This window comes from Euleptes europaea, chromosome 18, assembly GCF_029931775.1.
Source record: "Euleptes europaea isolate rEulEur1 chromosome 18, rEulEur1.hap1, whole genome shotgun sequence".
Lineage (NCBI taxonomy): Eukaryota > Metazoa > Chordata > Lepidosauria > Squamata > Sphaerodactylidae > Euleptes > Euleptes europaea.
In genome coordinates, this window is record NC_079329.1 from 13789267 (window position 1) to 13816510 (window position 27244).

At 47.7% G+C, this 27244-nt stretch overlaps 1 protein-coding gene across 1 annotated transcript; it reads left to right on the plus strand.

Annotated features, from left to right (window-relative positions):
• Nucleotides 1-5098: 5098 nt before the first annotated feature.
• LOC130490444 (excitatory amino acid transporter 2-like) lies at nt 5099-27049 on the plus strand. The gene is made up of 11 exons (XM_056864272.1): nt 5099-5142; nt 6347-6513; nt 14338-14490; nt 16124-16374; nt 16472-16649; nt 18534-18660; nt 19708-19941; nt 21547-21741; nt 22759-22893; nt 24404-24644; nt 26945-27049. Exons 1-11 carry the CDS (start codon nt 5099-5101, stop codon nt 27047-27049), a joined length of 1830 nt encoding a protein of 609 aa, XP_056720250.1.
• Nucleotides 27050-27244: the final 195 nt, after the last annotated feature.

Here is a 27244-nt window from a genome sequence, read left to right on the forward strand (position 1 = left end):
CCACATGAATCATGCTTGGTGACCTTGGACTAGTCACAGTTCTCTCCGAACTCTCTCAGCACCACCTACCTCGCAAGGTGTCCGTTGTAGGGAGGGGAAGGCGGTTGTAAGCCTCTTTGAAACTCCTTAGAGACAGAGAGAGAAAGCGGGGTATAAAAATCAACTCTTCTTCATAATCAAGTTGTCTAAAACTTGGCATGGTATGGAGAAATTATATGGAAAATTTGAGAATTCTGGGTCTCCCAAGGAAGCTGATGAGCAGTAGCAGGAGGAGACTCTTAAGAAATGCAAAGCAGGTGTGCGCTGGCTTCACAGTGACTTCTGGAATGATGGTTCAGCATGAAGAAATTTAAAAAAATATGTGGGGCACAAGGAGTTAACATAAATAAATAACCAGGGAGATCTTGCAGAGATCCAAAGTCCTGTTTTCTGCAACACAGGGCTCCAGTTGTCCTTGGGCTCCGTAACCCACTTTCCTCCTTGCCTGTCTTTTGCAGCCTCAAGTATGAGCGAATTGGGGGGGACGATCTTGTCCCAAAGCGAAAAGGACGGTGTCCTTCCGGTTATGCGCCTTCCACAGTGAGATGCTTCCTGTTTTCACATCCTGCGGGGTTGAATTTGCAGGCCTCAAGTGGGGGGATTTCACCAGATTCCGTGAAGACGCCGTTTCGATTCAAAAATCCCCCCCTTCTGGCACGGGTTTTCCCCGCGCGGGACAAATCTGCAGTCCTCGTTCTTATTTTTTGCTGACCAGACGAATAGAATTTGGTCGACTTCTTTCTGCCCGAACTCTGCCCCGCGCATGTGTCGAGCGGTGTCGAGTGTGTGTTGAGCGGTGTAAAAATGTTGTGAACTGTTCAAAAAAAAAAAAAACAGTGTAAAAAATGTCATATAAGCTGAAACAAATTGGGAACCTCCGACAACCAGCACAGGAAAACCGAAAAGGCCTTATGATGGCAAGGTATGAGAACAAAAAAGCAAGGGGAAAAAGGTCGTATGTTCCTGCTGAAACACCTGGTTGGAGAAGTGGGAAACGGAGGAGAGACAGGACTTTGCAGAATATATACAAGGGAGACACAGATGCTTCAGTACCATGTTGTGTCAGAGGATGGTGCTGTATTACAATTTTTATACTGACAGCGACAGATTTTTTTAATATATATTTTTTATTTTGTATAAATAAAAACAATTTTAGGACCGATGCGGATGTCTTATTTAAGTGGCCTTACTCGAAGGGCTTCTTGGGTTTACCCAGTCGCGCCTCTGGAACGGTTGCTTCTGGTATCAGTTCCACTTAGGTCATTTATGTATATACTAGAACGTGGGGTCCTCTGCTGAAGCTGGAGGGTGAGAGATTCAAAACTGATTAAATATAAGTATTTCTTCACACAACGCATAGTTAAACTGTGGGACTCCCTGCCCCAGGATGTGGCGAGGGCTGCCAACTTGGAAGGCTTTAAGAGGGGAGTGGACATGTTCATGGAGGAAAGGGCTAGCCGTGGCTATTAGTAAAAATGGCTACTAGTCATGATGCATGCCTATTCTCTCCAGGATCAGAGGAGCATGCCTAATATATTAGGTGCTGTGGAAGACAGGCAGGATGATGCTGCTGCAGTCGTCTTGTTTGGGGGCTTCCTAGAGGCACCTGGTCGGCCACTGTGTGAACAGACTGCTGGACTTGATGGGCCTTGGTCTGAGCCAGCAGGGCCTTTCTTATGTTCTTATGACCCTGGAGAGCTGCTGCCAGTTTGAGTAGACAATACCGACCGTGATGGACCAATGGTCTGATTCAGTATAAGGCAGCTATGTGTGCTGTGCACACTGAAGGGGAAATCTGACTGGAACCAGCCCATTCTCTCTTAGCCTAGCCTCTCTTGCAGAGTTATCGTGAAGACAAAATAGGGAAGGGAGAACCATCTATGCCACCTGAGCTCCTTGGGCGGGATAAAAATGAGACCGCGAGATACTACCTCGGAACTCCACTGCCTCATTCTGATGCAATTGTAGATGAGGCCGGAAGACCAAAGTGGACATGACAAGCGGAATCCATACATATTTATGGATTCACATGTCTGCTTGTTTACACATAAAGGGGGTACTGCAAACAGGTGAGGGGAGCTCAACATTGCTCCCTCCCTCCGTCTTCTATTGCTTTAAGATGCTTCAAACAATATCACATAAGAAGCAAAGGATGGTACGGGGTTTTCCTGCCCTTACCAGCACATCTGATTTCTATTAAAAAAAAACAAAAAAAACCCCACCAAATTCCATCCATTTTGTGCGTGAATGGGTAGAGATGTGAATGGATATACACCAATCCCTCTGTCTTGTCTCCTTTGGTCCTCCACCACCTTCCCTTCCTGCCTTTTCCAATCTGGGGAACAACTCTGTGTCACTCCAAAGCTTACCCACTTTTATACCAGTTGAGCATGAATACATGAAGCTGCCTTATACTGAATCAGACCCTCGGTCCATCAAAGTGGCGATCCGCATTTCCATGGGCATGTAAAAGACGGCAATGAGAGCCAAACCCTGATGCATCCCTTCCTGCCCCCCCCCCCCATGAACACATGAAGCTGCCTTAAACTGAATCAGACCCTTGGTCCATCCAAGTCGGTATTGTCTACTCAGACTGGCAGCAGCTCTCCAGGGTCTCAGGCAGAGGTCTTTCACATCACCTACTTGCCTAGTCCCTTTAACTGGAGATGCCAGGGATTGAACCTGGGACCTTCTGCATGCCAAGCAGATGCTCTACCACTGAGCCACAGCCCTTCCCCAAATACTCATTTTACTTCTATTAATAAATCTGGGGGGGCATCTTGCCAATTGTTTGACTGTCAGACCTGTAGGAGTTAACTGCGCCTTGGAGTCTATTTTTTTTTAAATGGATTTAGACTTTAGATCCAGAGACAACGGAAGATGCGGGTGATTTGTATGCTAGCGTCTCAGGACAGATGGCATGGTCTGGAAGTATTCCCCGAGCCGTCGTTTGCGAAATGGCAGAAGGACCAAGTGTCTCTCTCACATCTTTTGCGAACCAAACAGGAGCCCACCCTGACCCACCGTCTCCCCCTCCTCACACCCACTTCCCATTTTGGGCCACTGATTAAACAGAGCCGTCTGATCAGTCCCAGTTAGGGGTATTATCCTCATGTTCATTTCTTCTATGTCATTCCTCTGCTCCTTTCTCTGGTCTTAATCTTTCTTGACCACCTCCTCCTCCCCCCCCCATACTTGGACTTTGACGTCGTCGAGTGACGGGGGTACTAAGCTGCCGCCGGCTCCCCTTTTGCCACTGGCCTTCTCCAGATCCCCCTTCGCCTTCCACCGAGACGGATCACCAGCCCCCTCCCCAGCTGTGGTAAGGAGCAACGGGGGGAGGAGAATGATCAGCAGGGAGGGGTGCAAAGAGGCGAGGGTGAGATGCTGTGTAGGGCACAGCATCTTGTACAGTCTGTATAACACTTTGGGAGAAGGGGAGGGGCCGTGGCTCAGTGGTAGAGCATCTGCTTGGCATGCAGAAGGTGCCAGGTTCAATCTCCGGCATCTCCAGTTAAAGGGACCAGGCAAGTAGGTGATGTGAAAGACCTCTGCCTGAGACCCTGGAGAGCCAGGAAGAGGGACCATGGCTTAGAGGTAGAGCATCTGCTTGGCATGCAGAAGGTGCCAGGTCCAATCTCCGGCATCTCCAGTTAAAGGGACCAGGCAAGTAGGTGATGTGAAAGACTTCTGCCTGAGACCCTGGAGAGCCATGAAGAGGGGCCATGGCTTAGTGGTAGAGCATCCGCTTGGCATGCAGAAGGTCCCAGGTTCAACTTCCGGCATCTCCAGTTAAAGGGACTAGGCAAGTAGGTGATGTGAAAGACCTCTACCTGAGACCCTGCAGAGCCGCTGCCGGTCTGAGTAGACAATATTGACTTTGATGGACCGAGGGTCTGGTTCAGTATAAGGCAGCTTCATGTGTTCAAAGGGTGAAGAGGAGGTTATGGGGATGTTCCCCTCTAGTGGGCGCTCTCTCCCTTATGGGATAAACCAAGGAGGGAATTGGGTAGGAGTACCTGGGTTCTGTAGAGGCACTGGTACCCCAGGATATATGGTTATTGGGGGTGGGAAAACCAGGGAATAGAATATGGAATTGTAATTATTATGCTCGGTGAGTGTGTGTGTCTAATATTACAACTTTGTTGTGGCCTTGCTCCTGTGTTTTACCATCAGTCCAGGACAAATATACCAGGTGAAGTTTCGCTTAATTTTTGCTTGCCAAAGGACTGCTGGTGAAAGCACAGAAGCACCGTGAATTTTTTAAAAAGTTGGCAAACCAACTTGGAGAGAGAGCCAGCATGGTGTAGTGGTGAAGGTGTCAGACTTAGTCCCAGGTCTCGGCCCCACCTGCCTCACAGGGTGTCTGTTGTGGGGAGGGGAAGGGAAGGTGATGGTAAGCTGGTTTGAGTCTTCCGTAAGTGGTAGAGAAAGTTGGCATATAAAAACTAACTACTACTACTACTACTACTCTTCTTCTTCATTGCCAACTGTAACCTTATGAGTAAATGGGCCCAGCAAGACTGTGTTATACCTGTAAATAGACTCTTTTCTGAAGTACCTTATTCCCCATCCCTAGGTGTAAATATACATTACTGTTCTTTTTCTGTTTCCTTCATGGTGTGCTGAATGGATTCTATTCAGACCCCTTGGGCTGAGTCTGTCAGATGGAGGGCGGGGGGTGGAGACCACGCTGGCCAAGCATTACATCACACCACCTCTGTTTAAGCATAATTTTTAAGACCCACCCACCGACCCTTCACATATTTAGATTTGGAACTGGTGTACCAGGTGGTGGCCTTTCAGAAGCCAAATTTATTCCCCAGGCTCCCAGAAGCTGACCCCATTCATCATCTGAGATGAATATATAGTGTGCATTGAACTTTGAAAGTATGCTAAATATTATGTCTACACTTTACCCCCGGCTGGGTACTCTTGCACAGGGGACTACTTTTACCTTTTAAAATATTATGTTCATTATCTGTTGTTTGGGAGCAAAGTCTCCGGAGCAAAGGATGTGAAGTTGGAAACTGCCCGCTTTTCCACTTGGCAGACTTGAATGGATAAAATCCACGTGGCTACGGGGCTGCGGCAAAAACTCAGGTGAGAGCAAAGCACCAAGAGCCGGTAAGATGCAACCTGTGGTTACCAAACCATCTGCCATCCCAGCACTTCTCAGCAGTGAAGAACAGGGCTTCTCTTTCTGACCATTAGAGCGGTTCCCCAGTGGAACAGGCTTCCTCGGGAGGTGGTGGGTTCTCCTTCTTGGGAGGTTTTTAGGCAAAGGCTAGAGAGGCTAGATGGCCATCTGATGAGCCCTATGGCGCAGAGTGGTAAGCTGCAGTACTGCAGTTCACTCTCTGCTCATGACCTGAGTTCGATCCCAACAGAACTCTGCCTAGTAAACGTCGGGATGTGACGTCACCCCATGGGTCAGGAATGACCCAGTGCTTGCACAGGGGACCTTTACCTTTTTAGATGGCCATCTGTCCGCAATGCCAATTCTGTGAACTTAGGCAGATCATGTGTGAACTTAGGCAGATCAGGGGCTGTGGCTCAGTGGTAGAGCCTCTGCTTGGCATGCAGAAGGTCCTAGGTTCAACCCCCAGCATCTCCAGTTAAAGGGACTAGGCAAGGAGGTGATGTGAAAGACCTCAGCCTGAGACCCTGGAGAGCCGCTGCTGGTCTGAGTAAACAATATTGACTTGGATGGACCAAGGGTCTGATTGGGTGTAAGGCAGCTTCATGTGTTCATGTGGCATGCAGTATCTTTAGGGAGGGGCTGTGGCTCAGTGTTAGAGCATCTGTTCAGCATGCAGACGGTCCCAGGTTCAATCCCCGGGATCTCCAGTTAAAGGGACTAGGCAAGTAGGTGATGTGAAAGACCTCTGCCTGAAACCCTGGAGAGCCGCTGCCAGTCTGAGTAGACAATACTGACTTGGATGGACCAAGGGTCTGATTCAGTATAAGGCAGCTTCATGTGTTCATGGGGGGGTGGGGGAGGAAGGGATGCATCAGTGTTTGGCTCTCATTGCCGTCTCTTACATGCCCATGGAAATGCCGATCGCCACTTTGGGGTCAGGAAACAATTTTCCTCCAGGACTGATTGGCCAGGGATCCTGGAGGGTTTTTGATGCCAACTTCTGGGCATGCAGTAGAGGTCACTGGAGGTGTTGGGGGTGGCAGTTGTGAATTTCCTGCATTGTGCAGGGGGTTGGACTAGATGACCCTAGTGGTCCCTTCCAACTCTATGATTTCTATGAATCTTCCAAATATTACTTCCCCCCTCTTTTTTCCTCTTCTCAAGCCAAAACCAAGGGGCCTCGGAACTGGCCCCGGAAATGACTAACCATGTGGAGGTCCCCATGGCAGACGGCCCTCCCCACATTAGCCTGGAAGAGTTACCGAAACCTTGCCTGGATAAGTACTGCGGCTGGCTGATGCGAAATGCGCTCCTCACCCTGACCATACTTGGTAAGTCACAGTGCAGCTTGCGCACAAAACGTCCTTTACAATCTTCTGCGCAGAGATCTTGCCCCTTCTACGGTCTGTGTAGCACACCGTCAATGAGCCTAAATAATGAGCAAATAGTAGCAGGTAATGAGACAGCTGTATAGATCGTGAGACAGGCAACTGGCAGTGGTAACCCATGACCATGATAGCCAGCATGGTGTAGTGGTTAAGGTGTCTGACTAGGACCTGGGAAACCCAGGTTCGAATCCCCACTCACACCATGGAAGCTTGCTGGGTAGGGATGCCAGGTCCTTCTTCTCCACCAACGGGAGATTTTGGGGGCGGAGCCTGATGAGGGCAGGGTTTGGGGAAGGGAGGGACTTCAATGCCATAGAGTCCAATTGGTGTGACTGGCCCAAGGTCACCCAACAATAGGGTTTCCAACTGCCAGGTAGTAGCTGGAGATCTCCCGCTATTACAACTGATCTCCAGCCAACAGAGATCAGTTTACGTGGAGAAAATGGCCGCTTTGGGAATTGGATTATAGGACATTGAAGTCCCTCCCTTCCCCAAACCCCACCCTAAACCCCCTCTTCAGGCTCCGCCCTAAAAACCTCCCGCCGGTGGCAAAGAGTGACCTAGCAACCCTAATGGGCAAGCTCCTGCTTTGGGGATGCAGGTTCTGCCAGGCTTCAAAGAAAGGGTGGGGTGAGCAATATAAAGCAATGACGTGCAATGTTTTGATGAAGTCCCAAGAGTCATCATTACTTCCCTCCCCACAAAGGCTCCTAGTGGTTGCTAGCGTTGAGCTGGCAACTCTAGGTATGTTAGGCTGAGAAAGAGTGACTGACCCAAGGTCACTCATCAATAGGGTTGCCAACTTCCAGGTACTAGGGGGAGATCTCCTGCTATTCCAACTGACCTCCAGCCGAGATAAATCAGTTCACCTGGAGAAAATGGCCGCTTTGGCAATTGGACTCTATGGCATTGAAGTCCCTCCCCTCCCCAAACCCCGCCTTCCTCAGGCTCCACCCCAAAAACCTCCCACCAGTGGCAAAGAGGAACCTGGCAACCCTACTCATCAAGCTTCCATGGCAGAGCAGAGGTTTAAATATGGTTTCCCAGATCCTAGCCCAACCTTCTAACCACTATACCATGCTGGCTGGCTCCATTTGATCCATTAGTCATTGTAGTTGCTGATCTGCTATAGGTCAAGGGGACTCATCATATATTCTATCATTAACTTGGATATAGTCTCAATTGTTTTTCAAATCCATCTGGAAATTTTTTATCATAGCCAGAACAAGACACACTAATTCAATATTCAGCAAAATTTCAGAATACCAGTTTGGTATCTTGAAATTTAAACTTGTACAAGTTTTTGCGTTTGAAATTTGTCTTTCAGGGATACTTTAAATAAATCTCATCAAGGAATTCGAAGGCAAAAAATGCTCAGCGGCAACGTGTCAAACACAATCCTTTTTAGTCCTACACTAAATCCATCCATTGGGTAAAATGTCCTGTTAGGATAATGTAAATTTGAAAATTGCAAACAAAAATTAGGGTTGCCAGCTCTGGGTTGGGAAATTCCTGGAGATTTGGGAGGGGAGTTTGGGAAGGGTGGGGTTTGGGGGGAGGGTACAGCTGTAGTGGGATCCAGCCTCCAAAGCAACCAGTTTCTTCAGAGTAACTAATATCCATAGTCTAGAGAACAGTTATAAGTCTTGGAGCTTGGCAACTTTATTAGAGGATGTAGCTCGAGGAATTTTCCCCCACAACGTGTTGAAGAAAGTTCTATTTTAATTCTGGAAATGTCCCATCGGTTTGTGTGTGTGTTAAATGCCGTCAAGTAGCTTCCGACTCATGGCGGCCGTATGAATCAATGTCCTCCAAAACATCCTATCTTTAAGAGCCTTGCTCAGATCTTGCAAACTGAGGGCCGTGGCTTCCTTTATAGAGTCAATCCATCTCTTGTTGGGTCTTCCTCTTTTCCTGCTGCCCTCAACTTTTCCTAACATGATGGTCTTTTGTAGTGACTCGTCTTTTCATAATGTGACCAAAGTATGATAGCTTCAGTTTAATCATTTTAGCTTCTAGCATCAGATCAAGCTTGATTTGATCTATAACCCACTGATTAGTTTTTTTGGCGGTCCAGGGTATCCGTAACACTCTCCTCCAATACCACATTTCAAAGGAATCGACTTTCTTCCTATCAGCTTTCTTCATTGTCCAACTTTCACACCCATACATAGTGATAGGGAATACGATGGCCTGAATTAACTTGATCTTGGTTGTCAGTGACACATCCTTACACTTCAGAATCTTTTCTAGCTCCTTCGTGGCTGCCCTTCCCAGTCTCATTGGTTTCAATGCAATTTACTTGAAAGTATGTTTAGGATAGCGGGCCTGTTCTCTGTCTACTGGACCACACTGCCTCACAACAGTTTCTGAGACGGTCGTGGTTCCAGAGCTGCTCCCCCACCCTGGCAAAAATAAATGGTGAATGATCTATCAATGAGACCTTCTCCCCCTCCCTCAAGCCAGACTGGGCAGTTAACCCTCCATAGCCCCAATCTAATCTCCAGTTCTGGGCAACCGGCCATGTTTAGCAGCCTGGCACGCCCACCCGCGCACCACTGCCCTGCAACATGGCTGGGTTCTTGGCCTCCAGTGACCTCTTTAGTTACTCTGAAACAGCAGAGTAACTAAAAAAAGGATTGTCTATTTCTTGCAAGCGGAGGAGGAAGAGAAAGGGATTTAGAGCAGAACCAAAATGGTGGAGAAGACAGTTTTTGGAAGATCACAAGCAAAGTCCATCTGTTCCCTACCCACATCATCATGATTATTGGTATGATAGATGTTTTCAGGTATTAGGCCCATAAGTAGCAGGAGGCGGGCATCTGTGGAGAAATTGGTGTGCTCAAGCCCCTGAGATCTTGTAGAATCCTAGAATCCTAGCCTTGTTTGTAGGTGAATTTCTAAACCATTTATCTTTCCTGTGTGATCCAGAGTAGTGTAGTGGTTAAGAGCGGCGGTTTGGAGCGGTGGACTCTAATCTGAAGAACCGGGTTTGATTCCCCACTCCTCTATATGAGTGGCGGATGCTAATCTGATGAACTGGGTTGGTTTCCCCACTCCTACACATGAGGCCAGCTGGGTGACCTTGGGCTAGTCACCGCTCTCTTAAAGCATTCTCGGCCCCACCTACCTCACAGGGTGTCTGTTGTGTAGGGAGGGGAAGGGAAGGTTATTGTAAGCCGCTTTGATTCTTCATTAAGTGGTAGAGAAAGTCGGCATATAAAAACCAACTCTTCTTCATCATGCCTCCAGCCAAGCTCGTTCCCTGCATTAGCAAGTGTTACAATTGAACGCGTGTCACAAGGGAGCAAAACTGATTCATTCTCAGACAAGATCAGGGTTCCAGGTGACCTGGGAACTCCCAAGATATGCATCAAAATATGACTTTATATGTGTTAACAAAAAAAAGACTCTCCCACTGGCTAGGGTTGCCAACTTCCAGGTGTTAGCTGGAGATCTCCTGCTATTACAACTGATCTCCAGCTGATAGAGATCCGTTTACCTGGAGAAAACGTACGCTTCGGCAGTTTGGCAATCTAGGGCATTGAAGTTCCTCCCCTCCCCAAGACTCCTACCCAAAAATCTCCAGGTATTTCCCAACCCAGAGCTGGCAACCCTACCATCGGCCCAACGAGGATTAATCATGCTCATTAACTGGAGAGAAATTTAGGGTCTGTAATTTTTATTTAGATATTATTTATACTCCACTTTTCTCCTCGATGGGCATCCAAAGTGGCTTACAATATCATTCTGCCTTCTTCCATTTCATCTTCACAAAAACAACTCTGTGACATAGATTTGCAACAGGGGGAATGACCCCTGTAGCTTTAAGACTGTATGAAAGAAGGAATGGTTGGTACAGCTTTTCTCACCTGTAAAGAACTAGGCAAGCTTTAAAAAAAAAAAATACCTCCTCTAAAAAACTGTAAACGTAGTGGCTCTCCAAATTTTTATAATGGGATCCACTTCTAAACTTAATCTGCCTTTTGAGACACACCTGTAAAGTAACTCCACACTACTTTCCCCTTCCTCACCAAAACAAAACACAAGAATCTCACAGCAGTAATACTGACAAGAGAAGACAAGAGTCAGTGGAAAAGACAATCATGCTAGGAAAAGTTGAAGGCAGCAGGAAAAGAGGAAGACCCAACAAGAGATGGATGGACTCTATAAAGGAAGCCAAGGCCCTCAGTTTGCAAGACCAGAACAAGGCTGTTAACAATAGGACGTTTTGGAAGACACTAATTCATAGGGTCGCCATGAGTCGGAAGCGACTTGACGGCACTTAACACACACACACACGCAATATTGACAAGAAATTATATCCAGGTTGCCAGGTTCCCCCTGGCTACCAGAAGGGAATGAGGTCCCACCCCAAACCTTGCCCTACCCAGGCTCCACCCCCAAATCTCCAGGAATTTCCCAACCCGGAGTTGGCAACCCTACAACAGATCTCAAAACCTCTGCCCGCTGTTGCCCCCATTACCACAGAGTTCTGTTTTGCTCAATAGATCATGTGTATTCCACAGCCCTCCAGCTCCCCAGTGACTGCAAACCCAGAGACGGATGGGGGAAAGGGCCAGGATTTCATTAGTCTCTTATTGTTCCTCTGACGTCATTGCCTGGGAGAAAGAAAATTAAACATGGTCTAATCCCTCCCGACTGCTGTAGCCTCCCCGCCGTGCCTCCGCTGCCAGATCCTAATCAGCTTGAAACAAGAGGGCCCAAAGAATCTCTTCACGTGCTAGAAAGGACAGATAATGACATGCGGGGAATGGGGTGTGGGTAGGATTAAGGGGTCTCCTCTTGAGTTAATCTAATAATAACAGCAACTCGGAGCAGGAGCCAATGTGTTCCAGGAATGGTTGTGGGGAAAGGCAGTAATTTGGGGGACGATCTAAATCAAAAAGAGAGTTATTTCTGGTTCAGGGTTAATATCGGTTAAGGGTGTGATGCTGGAGAATAGTCAGATGGCTTCCCAACATGCTTTTAAAGCATTCATATGAAAAAGAATGGGGTGCATGTGTTTAAATCAGAGCTATGAGATTAGATTAGAGAGAAGGCTGACCGGTTCCTCACCTGGGGTTGTCAGTAGGGTTGCCAACTTCCAGGTACTAGCTGGAGATCTCCTGCTATTTCAACGGATCTCCAGCCAATAGAGAGCAGTTCACCTGGAGAAAATGGCCGCTTTGCCAATTGGACTCTATGGCACTGAAGTCCCTCCCCTCCCCAAAGCTCCGCCCCAAGCCCTACCCATAGGGTTTTCAAGGCAAGAGACATTCAGAGGTGGTTTACCATTGCCTGCTTCTGCATCACGACCCTGGACTTCCTTGGTGGTCTCCCATCCAAGTACTAGCCAGGGCTCAACCTGCTTAGCTTCTGAGATCTGACAAGATCAGACTAGCCTGGCCCATCCAGGCCAGGGCAGGGAGCATGTTATTTGTGTCATATTCAGATCCTTGAAAAACCTCAGTTTCTAATATTATTAGGATTGACAACCTCCAGGTGGTGGCTGAAGATCTCCTGGCATTACAAATGATCTGCAGGCGACAGAGATAGTCCACCTGGAGAAAACGGCCACTTTGGAAGGTGGACTCAATGGCATTATAGCCCATTGAAGTCCATCCCCTCCCCAAACCCCACCCTCCTCAGGCTCCACCCCCAAAATCTCCAGGTATTTCCCAACCTGGAGCTGACCATCCTAAATATTATTGATCTGCAAGTTTCTGGCCCTCGCTGTTGTTGAGGAAAGAAGACACCCTCTAGAATAGTGTTCAAGCAGTGGAGGGAGCATCTAGACCATTTTTGCTCCCCACCCCTTCTGCCAATCTCCCCTGATTGCCCCCTCCTGTCTGGCTTCACCCAGCTTGTTGCCCACAGTTCCCAAGTGGTTAGGGTTGCCAGGTCCCTCTCCACGACTAGCGGGAGGTTTTTGGGGTGGAGCCTAAGGAGGGCAGGTTTGGGGAGGGGGAGACTTCAATACCATAGAGTCCAATTGCCAAAGCGGCTATTCTCTCCAGGTGAACTGATCTCTATTGGCTGGAGATCAGTTGTAATAGTGGGAGCTCTCCAGCTAGTACCTGGAGGTTGGCAACCCTACAAGTGGTACATTCCAAAAGTTCAGAATAAAAACAACTCTATTTGCTTAAATTCTCCCATTTGCACAGCTGATTCTGAATGCATGTTTTGGTTTCCTTTCTAAAGAACTGGGGGATGTCTTTGCAAAATATAAACATATAAAGGGATCTTATGTCAGTACATGCAAGTGGCATCAGAAGAGGGCTGCTGTTCCACCTCGACTCCCCACCCCACCCGGGTGTTGGCTCTGCATCTTGCTCCGGTTGTATCTAGCCATTCTTATTCTGGATGTTTTCCCAGTGAGGATTCAGGGGCGTGAACCCCTGTAGCCTGGCTGTTCTCCAAGTAGGGCACGGCCTCTTTGCACTGATCCCATATCGAAAGGTTTGCACACTGATGGTTGGTTGGTTTTAGTATTATATAGCTTTTCTCTACAGATTGCTCTTTGGGCCAACACGGCTACCTGGAATCTATTATTATTATTATTATTATTATTATTGTTATTGTTATTGTTATTGTTATTGTTATTGTTATTGTTATTATTATTATTATTATTATTATTATCAGATTTATTTGGGCATAATCTGGAATTCACTGTGGGGCAAACAAATTGTAACTTGGAGCACAGTTTATTTGTTTCTTCCCCCATCGGATGACACTGGTCACTCCAGTTGCTCCACACAGCCAAGTGTGGGGCTTTCCTGCAAAGGAAGAGCCCCTCCTGGTGAAGATATGCTCCTGCCGCCGGAGGAAGTCTTAACAGTTAGCTTAGGGGCTTGATGGGATGCAATCTAACCACCTAAGTCCTACCTCTCTGCTCAGCAAAGTTTGAAGACTTCCAGTGCCAGAAGAGCCACTTAAATTGGAGGAAGGCACCGTAGGGCTTCAGCCGGAGGAGGGCTTTATGCTTTGCTGAGAAGTGTGATAGGATAACAGGTAAATATCTCCCAAAAAATGCTGTTTTGTACTATGGTGTGGAGGAGTGGAGAATCAAACCTGGTTTGAGGGCTACTTCATGCCCTATTCCACACGGGTTTTGTCATAGCCTCTTTAGATGCCAAAAGAAGAAGAAAAAACCTTTTTTAACTGTGAGGGAACTGTGAGGGAAACAGCCAGGCATAAAAGGGCAGAGATGGCAGACTTTTAAGGGACCCAAGAATAAAGAGGTGGATCCAACCAACTGATTAAAAAAAAAACTTTTAAGTCACCCCTTCAACGACTTCAGGTCTATGTGTTGGTTATTCATGCCGTTTCCAACCATCAGAGGTCGCCTGGTGCCCCCCCCCCCCCGTGCATTTCCTCGCATTTTCCCCAGGTTTTCAAATTTGAGATGAAATAGGTCCCTGAAAACACGGGTAAAACATGGGGGGAATGCAGGGGGAGAACCAGGTAACCTCTGACGGTCAGAAACGGCATGAATAATCAACCCAAAGACCCAAAGTTGTCAGAGAGGTGACCACGAGGGAAACAGCCATGCATAAAAGACCTTTGCCTAATGTGGAAAGGGCTATGACAGCAATCCTTGGTACAAGAAAAGGGGTGTTCCAAGCCCCTCTTCGCATCTGTGAAATGTGGGAGGTACAAAGGCGTACATATCAGCTAGCCGATCCTTGTATCAACAGTGGCTTCTTCTCCCGCCCCAGCTGCATCCTGAGCTGACTTTTATGGGTTTCTCCCTCTTCCTTTTAGGGGTAATTTTGGGCTCCGTGTTTGGCAGTCTCTTGAGGTTGCTCCCGCCACTGGATAGTGACCTGCTCATGTTGATTTCTTTTCCTGGTGACATCCTCATGCGGATGCTGAAAATGCTCATCTTGCCTCTCGTGATCTCCAGCCTCATCTCGGGTAAGAGCGAGCTCAGGGGAGGGGGGCAGAAGGCACCACGCCCCAGGCCTTTGCTCTGTCCTCCACCCCAGTGGGAATTCACATTGGTTAGTCCAGGCAGGAAACTGAACCCATGGAGTTCTGGGATTAGAGGAAAGAGTGTTCCATTTCTCAACAGGTAGCCTATGGCCACCTATCCTTGAAGAGCATCTGAGATGGTCCTCCTACCTTTTCTGTGGAGCAGAAAAGGTTGTGTGGGTTGATATGTGGGGAGCTGGATAGACGGATTGCCAACATGGTGTAGTGGTTAGGAGCGGTCGTTTGGAGTGGTGGACTCTGATCTGGAGAACCAGGCTTGATTCCCCACTCCTCCACATGAGTGGCAGAGGCTAATCTGGTGAACTGGATTTGGTTCTCCACTCCTACACATGAAGCCAGCAGGGTGACCTTGGGCTAGTCACAGCTCTCTCAGCCCCACCTGCCTCACAGGGTGACTGTTGTGGGGAAGGGAAGGTGATTGTCAGCCGGTTTGATTCTTCCTTAAGTGGTAGAGAAAGTCGGCATAAAAAACCAACTACTCTTCTTCTTCTTCTACTTCTACTTCTACTTCTTCTTCATTGATATTAAAATATGGTGATGCTTGATAAAATTGAGTGGCAGTAAATTCAAATCAGGCACACACAAAAAGATACTTTGCACAGTGCATAGTTAATTTGTGGAACTCATATTTACAAGATAGGCATTGGAAGAAGTCACATAGGTCTATCAATATCTATTTAACCATGCTAGCAAAATGGAACTTCCATCCACAGAGGGACAAGCTGCGAATAAGCCTTTGAAGGGCTACTTCATGCTAGGGTTGCCAGGCATAAGCCTGGAAATCCTGGGAGATTTGTGGGAGGGGGCATAGGGAGGTGGAACACCGCTCGATGCCCTTCAAAGCATCTATCAGGGGAGCTGATCTCTGTAGTCTGGAGATTTGCTGTAATTCCAGGGGGTCCCCAGGTCCCACCTGGATTCTGGCATCCCTATACTCTGCTTGTGAACCTCCTGCAGGCAGGAGGTAGTTGTGAATTTCCTGCATTGTGCAGGGGGTTGGACTAGATGATCCTGGTGGTCCCTTCCAACTCTAGGGTCTGGCTGGCCAGTGTTGGAAACAGGATGCTGGGTTTTATAAAACATTGGTCTGATACAGCATTTCTTCTTCCTTTTGTTCTCATGAACAAAATAACATAGGGAGAAGGGGAGGGGAGGGGTTACACAAAGCCTCTCTGTCCATTTTAACTCTATACTGTAGGGCTGGCAGGTCCCCCCTCTCTTCCGGCGGGAGGCTATGGGGCTGTGGTCAGGATTGCGCGTGCGTGGCAATCAGAAGTGCCGCTTCACAAGGGGCCTTATACCTCTTAATTTGAGTGGTAAAGCGGCCCTTTACCACTCAAACTAAGAGTTTGAGTGATATAAGGCCTCTCGCGAGGCGGCACTTCCGGTTGTAAACTGGAAGTGCCATGCGCACTTGGTGTACGTGCGTGTGCACGTTTGCCCTCCAACCCTTAGGTGGTCTGTGGGCAGAGGGGTGAATTACTGGGGGTTTGCCTGCCACCACCGGGCACCTGGCAACCCTACTATACTATACAAAACTTTCTTTTGTCGGCAGGTCTGGCTGGCCTTGACGCCAGATCCAGCGGGCGCATGGGCACTCGCGCCATGGTCTATTATATATCAACCACAGTGCTGGCCGCCATACTGGGGGTCATTCTTGTCCTGACCATCCACCCTGGCAACCCAAAACTCAGGAAAACACCTTCAGTGATGACCAAAAACGAGGAAGTCTCCAGTTTGGATGCTTTTCTGGACTTGATCCGGAATTTGTTCCCAGAAAACCTGGTGCAGGCCTGTTTCCAGCAGGTAACACAACTCGCTGGTACCATGTGGGCCAGGGGGAGCTTGGCCGCGGGTACCCTGTTGCCATAATTGTCTCTGCCCTCCCTTCTTCTGCACCTAGATCCAAACTGTATCAACAAAGGTCTCTGTACCGCCGGTGGTTGTGCGTAAGGAAAACATCAGTCAGATAGTCCGGACCAACGGCTCAGTGCTCAATGCTACCATCACGGAAGTGAACGTGGGCCCCAGCACTGTGACGCAGAAGCGGTTGGAATTCAAAGCTGGAATGAATGTTTTGGGTGAGCCTTAAGATACTCTGTGACATTTGACAGAAAGTAAACAGGTTCGCACCCTAACCTGGATGGCCCAAGCTAGCCTGATCTTGGCCTTTTATGCATAGCTGTTTCCCTTATGGTCACCCCTCTAATGACTTCGGGTCTTTGTTTTGATTATGCATGCCATTTCCGACCATCAGAGGCCGCCTGGCTCTCCCCCTGTGTTTCCCCACGTTTTTCCCGGGTTTTCAAATTTGAGATAAAACAGGTCCCTGAAATAGGGTTTCCAACCTCCAGGTACTAGCTGGAGATCTCCTGCTATTACAACCGATCTCCAGCTGATAGAGATCAGTTCACCTGGAAAAAATTGCCACTTTGGCAAATGGACTCTATGGTCTGGCGGGAGGTTTTTTGGGCGGAGCCTGAGGAGGGCAGGGTTTGGGAAGGGGAGGGACTTCAATGCCATAGAGTCCAATTGGCAAAGCGGCTGTTTTCTCCAGGTAAACTGATCTCTATTGGCTGGAGATCAATTGTAATAGTAGGAGATCTCCAGCTAGTACCTGGAGGTTGGCAACTCAACTTCCAGTAGAGACCAACAAAAGTTTGGGCGTATAAATTTTCAAGAATCAAAGCTCCCTTCATCAGACATCATATATCTGATGCCAGAATCTGAGTGGGGCAATTATCCTTCAAGCTAAATTTTACAAACCAAAGCAAGTTTAGATTTGGATGTTGAACATTCACCCGTGTTTTTAATTACTGGAGTCTTCCGTTTTCCTTCAGCTTCTAGGTCAGGCAGAGCAAGGAGAAATGCATGGGAGGGGCTGTAGCTCAGCAGTAGAGCATCTGCTTGGCCTGCAGAAGGTCCCAGGTTCAATCCCCGGAATCTCCACTTCATAGATTCAGGTGGTAGGTGATGTGAAAGACTGCTACCTGAGGCCTAGAGAACTGCTACTAATTTGAGTAGGCAAACTGGTTTGAATCAGTATAAGGCAGCTTCGGCCTTTTGTGCAGGGACGTTTCCCCGCAGTCATCCCCGTTGACTGCTTCGGGGCTTCCTGTTGATTAGGCATGCCTTTTCCGCCCGTCAGAGGCTGCCTCGCTCTCCCCAAGCATTTTCCCCGTGTTTTCCAGTTGCTGTTTTATCCAGAATCCAGAAAATGCGAGCAAAACGCACCAGGATGGTGAGGTGACCTTTGCACGGGTGGAAAAGGCATCCATAATCAAAAGGAAGCCCCGAAGCAGTCAGCGGGGGTGACCATGGGGAAACGTCCCTGAATAAAAGGCCTTCATGTGTTCATAGAATCATAGAATTGGAAGGGACCACCAGGGTCATCTATTCCAACACCCTACACTATGCAGATAATTCACAAGTGACCCCTACTCCATGCCCAGAAGATGGCCAAGATGCCCTCCCTCTCATCATCTGCTTAAGGTCATAGAATCAGCATTGCTGACAGATGGCCACCTAACCTCTTCTTAAAAACCCCCAGAGAAGGAGAGCTCACCCCCTCCCGAGGAAGCCTGTTGCACTGAGGAACAGCTCTAACTGTTAGAAAACTCTTCCTAATGTCTAGACCAAAACTCTTTTGATTTAATTTCAACCTGTTGGTTCTGGTCTGACCTTCTGGGTCAACAGAAGACAACTCGGCACCCTCCTCTATGTGACAGCCCTTCAAGTACTTGAAGATGGTTATCATCTCCCCTCTCAGTCTTCTCCTCTTCAGGCTAAACATACCCAGATCCTTCAACCTTTCCTCATAGGGCTTGGGTCTCCAGACCCCTCACCATCATGGATTAATGCTTGGCATACTGTTCACCATCCTGTGGGGCCTGAGTTCTAAGGCAGTTTACAGAGAAGGAGATTTCATCTTGCTCTAATTCCCCTTTCCCACCTCACCCTAACAGGCCTGATTGGCTTCTTCATCGCCTTTGGGATCTGCATGGGAAAGATGGGGGAACAGGCAAAGCCTGTGGCCGATTTCTTCAATATCCTCAATGAGATCATCATGAAGCTGGTCTCTATGATCATGTGGTGAGTCTCCTGAACACAGGTAGGCAGCCTAGAGAAAGAAGCACCAGGGCTGAGGCCTGCCAGGATCTTCCCAGAGCTAGACCACACAGAGAGAATAAGCCTAGAGTGGTATACAGCCTGAATTTCCATCTGCCATTAACCACAATTCTGTGTGGATGCAAGGTGGCCTCACGTCATCTCTATGGTTAATAGGGTTGCCAGGTTCATCTTTGCCACCGGTGGGAGGTTTTTGGGGCGGAGCCTGAGGAGGGCGGGGTTTGAAGAGAAGAGGGGCTTCAATGCCATAGAGTCCAATTGCCACAGCGGCCATTTTCTCCAGGTGAACCAATCTTTATCGGCTGGAGATCACTTGTAATAGCAGGAGATCTCCAGCTAGAACCTGGAGGCTGGCAACCCTAATGGTGAAACTTGTATATTCCTTTGCAGTGGAAAACCAATTCAGTTTTAAACCAGAAGTTGGCAACCTTAATTCCCACTGCTGATGCGGCACATCCACGCTAAAGAGTCAGCATGGTGTAGTGGTTAAGAGCGATGGTTTGGAGCGGTGGACTCTAATCTGGAGAACCGGGTTTGATTCCCCACTCCTCCACATGAGCGGTGGAGGCTAATCTGGTGAACCGGGTTGGTTTCCCCGCTCCTGCACACAAAGCCAGCTGGGTGACCTTGGGCTAGTCACAGCTCTCTTAGAGGTCTCTCAGCCCCACCTACCTCGCAAGTTGTCTGTTGGGGGGAGGGGAAGGTGATTGTAAGCCGGTTTGAGTCTCCCTTAAGTGGTAGAGAAAGTCGGCATATAAAAAACAACTCTTCTTCTTCAACATCTTCGTCTTCACAGCTCTCTTTGAGCTCTCTCAGCCCCATCTACCTCACAGGGCGTCTGTTGTGGGGAGGGGAAGGGAAGGTGATTGTAAGCCAGTTTGATTATTCCTTAAATGGTAGAGAAAGTCGGCATATAAAAACCAACTCTTCTTCTTCAGAAAGAGGTTGCCTCCTCACTTAGTGGCTATACACACGATTTGAAATTTCACCCCTTGCCCTTCCTCCCCACAGGTACTCGCCGTTCGGCATTGGCTCGCTGATCTGCGGCAAGATCGCCGCTATCAAAGACCTGGAGACGGTGGCCCGGCAGCTGGGCATGTACATGGTGACAGTCATTGTGGGCTTGTTCATCCACGGTGCTCTGGTGCTGCCTCTTATCTTTTTCGTCATCACCCGCCAGAACCCCTTCATCTTCTACGCGGGCATCTTCCAGGCCTGGATCACTGCCCTTGGCACAGCTTCCAGGTGTGGGCAACTTTGCTGGGTTTTTTTTTTCTTCACTGGGCATGGTTGACATGACAGTAATCTGGGAGGTGGGGTCGAGCTAACACAAACTTCATTCAGCCTACAAACAGCCTACAAAGCTCTTTGGGGCAGCTTTGGAGAGCTCTGCAAACTGGAGGAAAGTGTTTGCCACAATTTACCACTGGTAGGTAGGTATTTATTAATACGGCGACTGCCGTTAAAACATTCCTATCAATTACAGGATAGAATTGAAAAAAAGAGAAAAAATACAGTATCTAAAACTATATAATATACGATTCTTAGATAGTATAAGCAATTTAAAAGGCCTCGAATTAATATAACGTTTTCCTTTTTAAGTTAAATTACCGAGCCCCAGCTTTGTCTGAGGGATCCTATATATTGCAGCACAGAATTTAGCTACTTGTTTCACCATGGGCGAAAACGGATGAGAAGGTTTGCCTTGGATTTGCCGCTCTCTAAATGCACATTTTCCCCAGTCAAATTCTCAGAACTCAAAAATAAGCCCCTGTGCAGAGTTTTGAGAATGTGGATGGGAAAAATGTGCGTCTAGAGAGTGGCAAATCCAAGGCAAAACCTCCCATGCATTTTCGCCCCATCTGGTCTGACCCTTCCCAGAGGAGACTCCTCAATCTCCCTTCCTCAGAGCTGTCCTTTGTTAGGCCATTTATGCATGGGAGGTTTTGACTTAGATTTGCTGCTCTATAGATGCACATTTTTCCCATCCACATTCTCAAAACTCAACAATAAGCCCCCATGCAGAGTTTTGAGAATTCAGATGGGGGAAATGTGCATCTAAGAGAACAGCAAATCCAAGGCAAAGTTTCCCCGTGGATAAATGGCCTTAGATTAAGGAGAGGGGAAATTAGCTTGGATCGGACTTCCTTGTAGAAAGAGCACCTGAAAAAAACAACATGTGCAATAGACTCATCTTCACCGGACTTGCAGAGATATCCCTATTCTGATTTTGGTAATCTCTTCAATCTAGAATCGCCGAGGGCAGGGCAAAACTTCTAGCAAGCGAAAAAGCCCTTCTCTGTTTGTTCGATTCCTGGAATGAAAGATATTCTGCTGCGTTAGCACATACCTATCGCTGACTAGGGCCAAAATCGCCGGAGAGTTCACAAGCTCATTTTGGCGTTCAATCTCAAAAAGCCTCTGCCTGATTAGTTGTTTTGCTTGATCACTATTAAGCTCTAACAGGGAGTGGGTGGAGAATCCTAGGCTTGTGACTCTCCTTTCAGTCTGTCGCCACCATCGGTAGTGAATGTACAATGATTAGTGGAAAGTGGAAATGCTGCATGAAGAAACCCCTATTGGGAGGATCCTGTTCAATGAAAACATTGGACAACTCTTCTGATCGGGCAATGTCCCTGTCAGGCACATTCCTGCTGAGCCCCTCTCCCCCTCTTCCTCCCACTGGTGCCAGACAATATAAAAGTTTCATGACCTTCCTTCGTCATTTCTTGATGTAGTGAATTCTTTTGAAACTGAATTGGAGTGAGTTATAAAGAACTGGGTCTGTTTGGTTTAATACCCCCTTTGTTTCCCCTGTGTCCCATCCCCACTCCTGCTGCCTCCTGCCAGTGCGGGTACGCTGCCCGTCACTTTCCGCTGCCTTGAAGAGAACCTGAAAATCGACAAGCGGGTGACGCGCTTCGTGCTGCCCATTGGCGCCACTATCAACATGGATGGCACTGCCCTCTATGAGGCTGTGGCTGCCATCTTTATTGCCCAGATGAACAATATAATCTTGGACAGCGGACAGATTGCAACAGTCAGGTGAGTTTACGCATGGGTACTTTCACTCACATTCGCCCCCGGTCTGAATTGGTTGCTCCTTGGAGTTATGCATGAGTTTTCCATCCATTAGAGATGACCTCCTTCCCAGCTCCCACCATGTCCAGGTCTTCCCATTCCTCTGTTAACCTGACTCTTCCATCTTCCCTGAGCAAAGCCCGGGTGAAATCTCCGTGCAGAAGGCAAAGTGCGGGACACGGAAGCTTGTTTTGCTCACAGCCAATTACAAAGCAGCGTGTACAGAGGTGGGGATTCAAAGACTTCCTGTTTCCTCGGAGCTCTTTCTGAGCTGAAGAAAATCTTTTTAAAACCAAGGCTTGGATTTCTCCCACACACACACACTTTCCTTTCAGATTGCTCCATTTTGTTGTTGTTTTTAAAATGTTTTTTTATGTGGCAGTTGGGTTGGGGGGATTTTTTTCTCACACTACAAGTAAGCCAAGAACCCCGTGGCGCAGAGAGGTAAGCTGCAGTACTGCAGTCCAAGCTCTGCTCTCGATCTGAGTTCGATCCCAACGGAAGTTGGTTTCAGGTAGCCGGCTCAAGGTTGACTCAGCCTTCCAGCCTTCCGAGGTCGGTAAAATGAGGACCCAGCTTGCTGGAGGTAAAGGGAAGATGACTGGGGGAGGCACTGGCAAACCACCCCATAAACAAAGTCTGCCTAGTAAACGTCAGGATGTGATGTCACCCCATGCGTCAGGAATTACACAGTGCTTGCACAGGGGACCTTTACCTTGTTACAAGTAAGCCAATTACAAAGCAGCATTCCAAGGGGCGGGGACTCCAATGCTTCTTGATTTGAGCTTGGAGACTGCTGGTGCATAGATTCCCAGCAGGAAAGTGTGGGTCCAGCCAGCAACGAACCTCAGGTAAAACTCCCATGCGCAAACAACACTTATGTTTTTGGGACAGCTTGTTTCTCGTGAGTCAGATACAGTGAACCATAGGGGTGGGGGTGAAGGTCCCTAATCCCGTTTCTCTCTCTCTTTCTTCTTGCAGTCTGACAGCCACATTGGCCAGTGTTGGGGCAGCCAGTATACCTAGTGCAGGGTTAGTCACCATGCTGCTCATCCTGACAGCGGTGGGACTCCCTACGCAGGATATCAGCCTTCTCATTGCCGTGGACTGGCTACTGTGAGTGTCCCCAAGGACGGGAGTCAAAATGTCTGGTCTGGGAAGCGGGAGGTGGGACCTGGCCAGAACCTGAACTTGATGCATTTTCCCCATATGGATTTATTCATCTGACTTATCCCTCTTCTTCTGATCCTTCTGCTTATAAACGTCAAAGCACTTAGCATAGCCATTGAAGAAACACAGAAACTTAAAAAAAAAATTACAATAATTTTTTTATTTAATGTTTTCAAAACCAATCAGAGAGACAAACATAACAATCCCAATTGTTCAGATACATACAATATGCGCAATCTTTCAGGGAGTTCATTTTGAATTAATCGTGTTATACTGGACATTTGTTTTTAATCAGTAATCTACCTAAATCCTTTATCCATATTTCCACTACTTTCCCGGCTATCTATCAAAGCATTATTTATTACGTGATACAATTCATATTTCCCATTCTATACTTCCCTTTTATTCTTTGTCTGCTGCTCTAAACTTAACTATTTCGTATACACAGTATTTCTGCTACCTTAATATTAATATTCTTTTATTTATTAGTATGCCTCCGCCCTTCTTTACTGAGTTCTAATTTCTACTTTAATCAAAATAGAATGCCCATTTCTTCTGGAACTCTTCCACTGTTCTGGAGGAACACAAAAACTTTAATAAGGAAACAGCATTATCATAGAGTGCCTCATTAAAATGTTTACTAAAGTGGTATTTAAGAATTTTCTGAAGACAGCTAAAGATGGGCATTGGCAGACTTCTCTAGAGAGGAAATGCTTCCCTGAAGGGGCTACCATTGAAAAGACCCTGCTTGTTATCCATCCAGGTTAATTGCGCCTGAGCTGTTTCCCCACCGACTGCTTTGGTGCTTCCTTCTGATTATGCATGCCTTTCCCGACCGTCATAGGTCCCCTCGCTGCCCCATTTTCCAGATTTTGGCTAAAACAGCATCTGGAAAACACAGGCAAAATGCGCAGGGAGAGCGAGGCGACCTCTGGGGGTCAGGAAAGGCATGCATAATCAAAAGGAATCCCTGAAGCAGTCAGCAGGGTGACCACGAGGGAAACAACCTGCATACATGGCTCTCAAGAGAGCCAGCGTGTTGTAGTAGTTGAGCAGTGGTTTGGAGTGGTGGACTCTGATCTGGGGAACCGGGTTTGATTCCCCACTCCTCCACATGAGCAGCGGAGGCTAATCTGGTGAACTGGATTTGTTTCCCCACTCCTACACACGAAGCCAGCTGGGTGACTTTGGGCTAGACACACTCTCTCAGCCCCACCTACCTCATAGGGTGTCTGCTGTGGGGAGGGGAAGGGAAGGTGATTGTCAGCCAGTTTGAGTCTCCCTTAAGCGGTAGAGAAAGTCGGCATATAAAAACCAACTCTTCTTCTTCTGTCAAAATCCAGAATGGGTTTCTGCAATAAGAAACCATTTGCAACCACAAAGACACGTGGATGGGTTGGGGGGGGGGGACCATATCATTTTAATACATTCCCCTGTTTTCAACTCTCCTTCCAAGGGACCGCATGAGAACCTCCATCAACGTGGTGGGTGACTCCTTTGGCGCCGGCATAATCTATCACCTCTCTCAGAAAGAGTTGGCGATCCTTGATGCCCGGTCTGAGGGGCGCGAGCCGGACTCCATCGCCCTCAAACTGCAGGCTGTGGGCAATCACCAGGGCCCTCTGGAAGGTTCCATTGGGGCCGGGTATACAGCCCTCCCCAGCCATGAGGAGGAGGAGGAGGAAGAAGAAGAAGAGGTGAGGAAGCGTAATCTTAAAATGAACGTACCAAAATGAACCAGGATGGACTCCCAACTGCTGAGGTCACACAAACTTGAAAACTGACATTATGGGGTCTAGTCATGTCTGTCTACCTCGGTGGTCTTCCAACAGCCAAACCGCGCCTGACACTGGGAGTTTACTGTTGTGGTGTTGGAAAGTATCGTCAAGTCACAGCTGACTTATGGCGAAACCCACCCACCCCCAGCGTGGTGTAGTGGTTAAGAGAGGTGGACCCTAATCTGGAGAACTGGGTTTGAGTCCCCACTCCTCCACATGAGCGGTGGACTCTAATCTGGTGAACCGGGTTGGTTTCCCCTCTCCTACACATGAAGCCTGCCTGGGTGACCTTGGGCTAGTCACAGCTCTCTTTAGACTCTCTCAGCCTCACTCACTTCACAAGGTGTCTGTTGTAGAGAGAGGAAGGGAAGGAGATTGTAAGCCGGTTTGATTCTCCTTAAAAAGGTAGAGAAAATCGGCACATAAAAACCAACTCTTCTTCTTTTTCTTCATCTTCTTTTCAAGGCAAGAGACATTCTAGGGTTGCCAGGTCCCTCTTCACAACTGGCGGGAGGTTTCAGGGGCGGAAGCTGAAGAGGGCGAGGTTTGGGGAGGGGAGTACTTCAATGCCATGGAGTCCAGTTGCCAAAGGCAGCCATTTTCGCCAGGTAAACTGATCCCTATTGGCTGGAGATTAGCTGTAATAGCAGGATATCTCCTGCTACTACTTGGAGGTTGGCAACCCTAGCATGGGCTGAGAGAGTTCCGAGAGAACTGTGACTGGCCCAAGGTCTCCCAGCAGGCTTCATGTGGAGAGTGGGGAGTCGAACCCAGTTCTCCAGATTAGAGTCCATCGCTCTGAACCACTTCAGCATGCTGACTCTTGGTTTACTATTCGATGTGGTAATCCTAATTGTCCCATGCCCCCCCCCCCATGAATATGCAACACAATTGTATGAAAATAAATCAAATAGTTCCTGATTTACATCATTTGAGTTTTTGAGAGTAGAAGTCCCCAATGTGACGCCTGTGGGCCAACACCTTTCCTGGCGCCGACCAAGTGTTTTTAAAAGTGGGTGGAGCCAGGTGGGGCTTTTGCCTAGGGTTGCCAACCTCCAGGTACTAGCTGGAGATCTGCTATTACAACGGATCTCCAGCCAATAGAGTTCCCCTGGAGAAAATGGCCGCTTTGGCAATTGGACTCCATGGCATTGAAGTCCCTCCCCAAACTCCAGCTAGTACCTAGAGGTTGGCAACCCTACACTCTGCTAAGTTTGCTCTGCTTACATGTTTGCCATCATGAATGGAGTAGCCAACCTCCAGGTATTCTCTACAAAAAGAACACCTCTGTACTCTTACCAAAGATTAGGAAATTAGTACAGGAAAAAGCTGACACTAACATAGCATAACAAAATTGTATTGACTTGCTTCAAACAAGTGAAAGGTGTATACAGTGATAATGAAATAAAATATGCACAATGTAATAAAGAAGTCCACGTAGATGGTTTCCACAATATCAATCTGTCCAAAAATGGTATCTTCAAAATGAAGAGTAAAATGGAATACAATCGTTTCGGAGTCTTACTCAGTCCCACTTATATCAGCAACAGTGCACACACTTGTTCCAAGTTCAACTTATTCAGTATTTTTCACAAAAAAATCCCCGTAGGGAAACTTGCTGTAACTGCATATACAATTCTCCAATATTCCCAAGTAGGGATATTATATCATTTAATGACAACAGTTATTCAGCAATAGTTCAGCCAACTATTCACAGCATCTGGTATCGAGTCAACAGGTTCCCAGCTGGGATACAGATAGTAACCCGTTATCACTGTATATACCTTTCACTTGTTGTTTGAAGCAAGTCAATACAATTTTGTTATGCTATGCTAGTGTCAGCTTTTTCCTTTACTAATTTCCTAACCTCCAGGTATTAGCAGGAGATCTCCTGCTATTATAACTGATCGCCAGCCGATGGAGATCAGTTCACCTGGAGAAATTGGCCGCTTTGGCCTCTATGGCATTGAAGTCCCTCCCCTCCCCAAACCCCTCCCTTCTCAGGCTCTGCCCCAAAAACCTCCCACCAGAGGCAAAGAGGGACCTGGCAACCCTAATCATGAAGCTGTTGAAGGCCCAACAGCCTGGGTTAAGTGAAGTCTCTGGAATCCTTCTTTGCCAACCACAGGATTTACAGACGGGGTTCCAGCAGAGATCCTGGACGCAACCCCACACCAGCCTGGATGGATGATAATGCCCTCCTCCATTTTCCCTTATAGCCACCAGAGAAAATAGATGCGGCATCACAATACAGCGAGAAGGACGAAGGGGGACCTGCAGATGACGAAGAGGATGAAGAGAAGAAAGAGGAAGATGAGGAATAAACATCTCTCCCCCCAGGTCCCCCCTACTAGCTGCTGCTGGCCTCTGCAAGACAGAGGGGTGGGAGAAAAACACACCGATTATCTTTATTCAATTGGCAAATTGGCAAATGTCCTATTTATACCCAGCCAGGGAATCAACTCACTGCCTTTAATGCATGAGTGAAAGAGAGAAAAGTATATTTGGGGGCATACCTT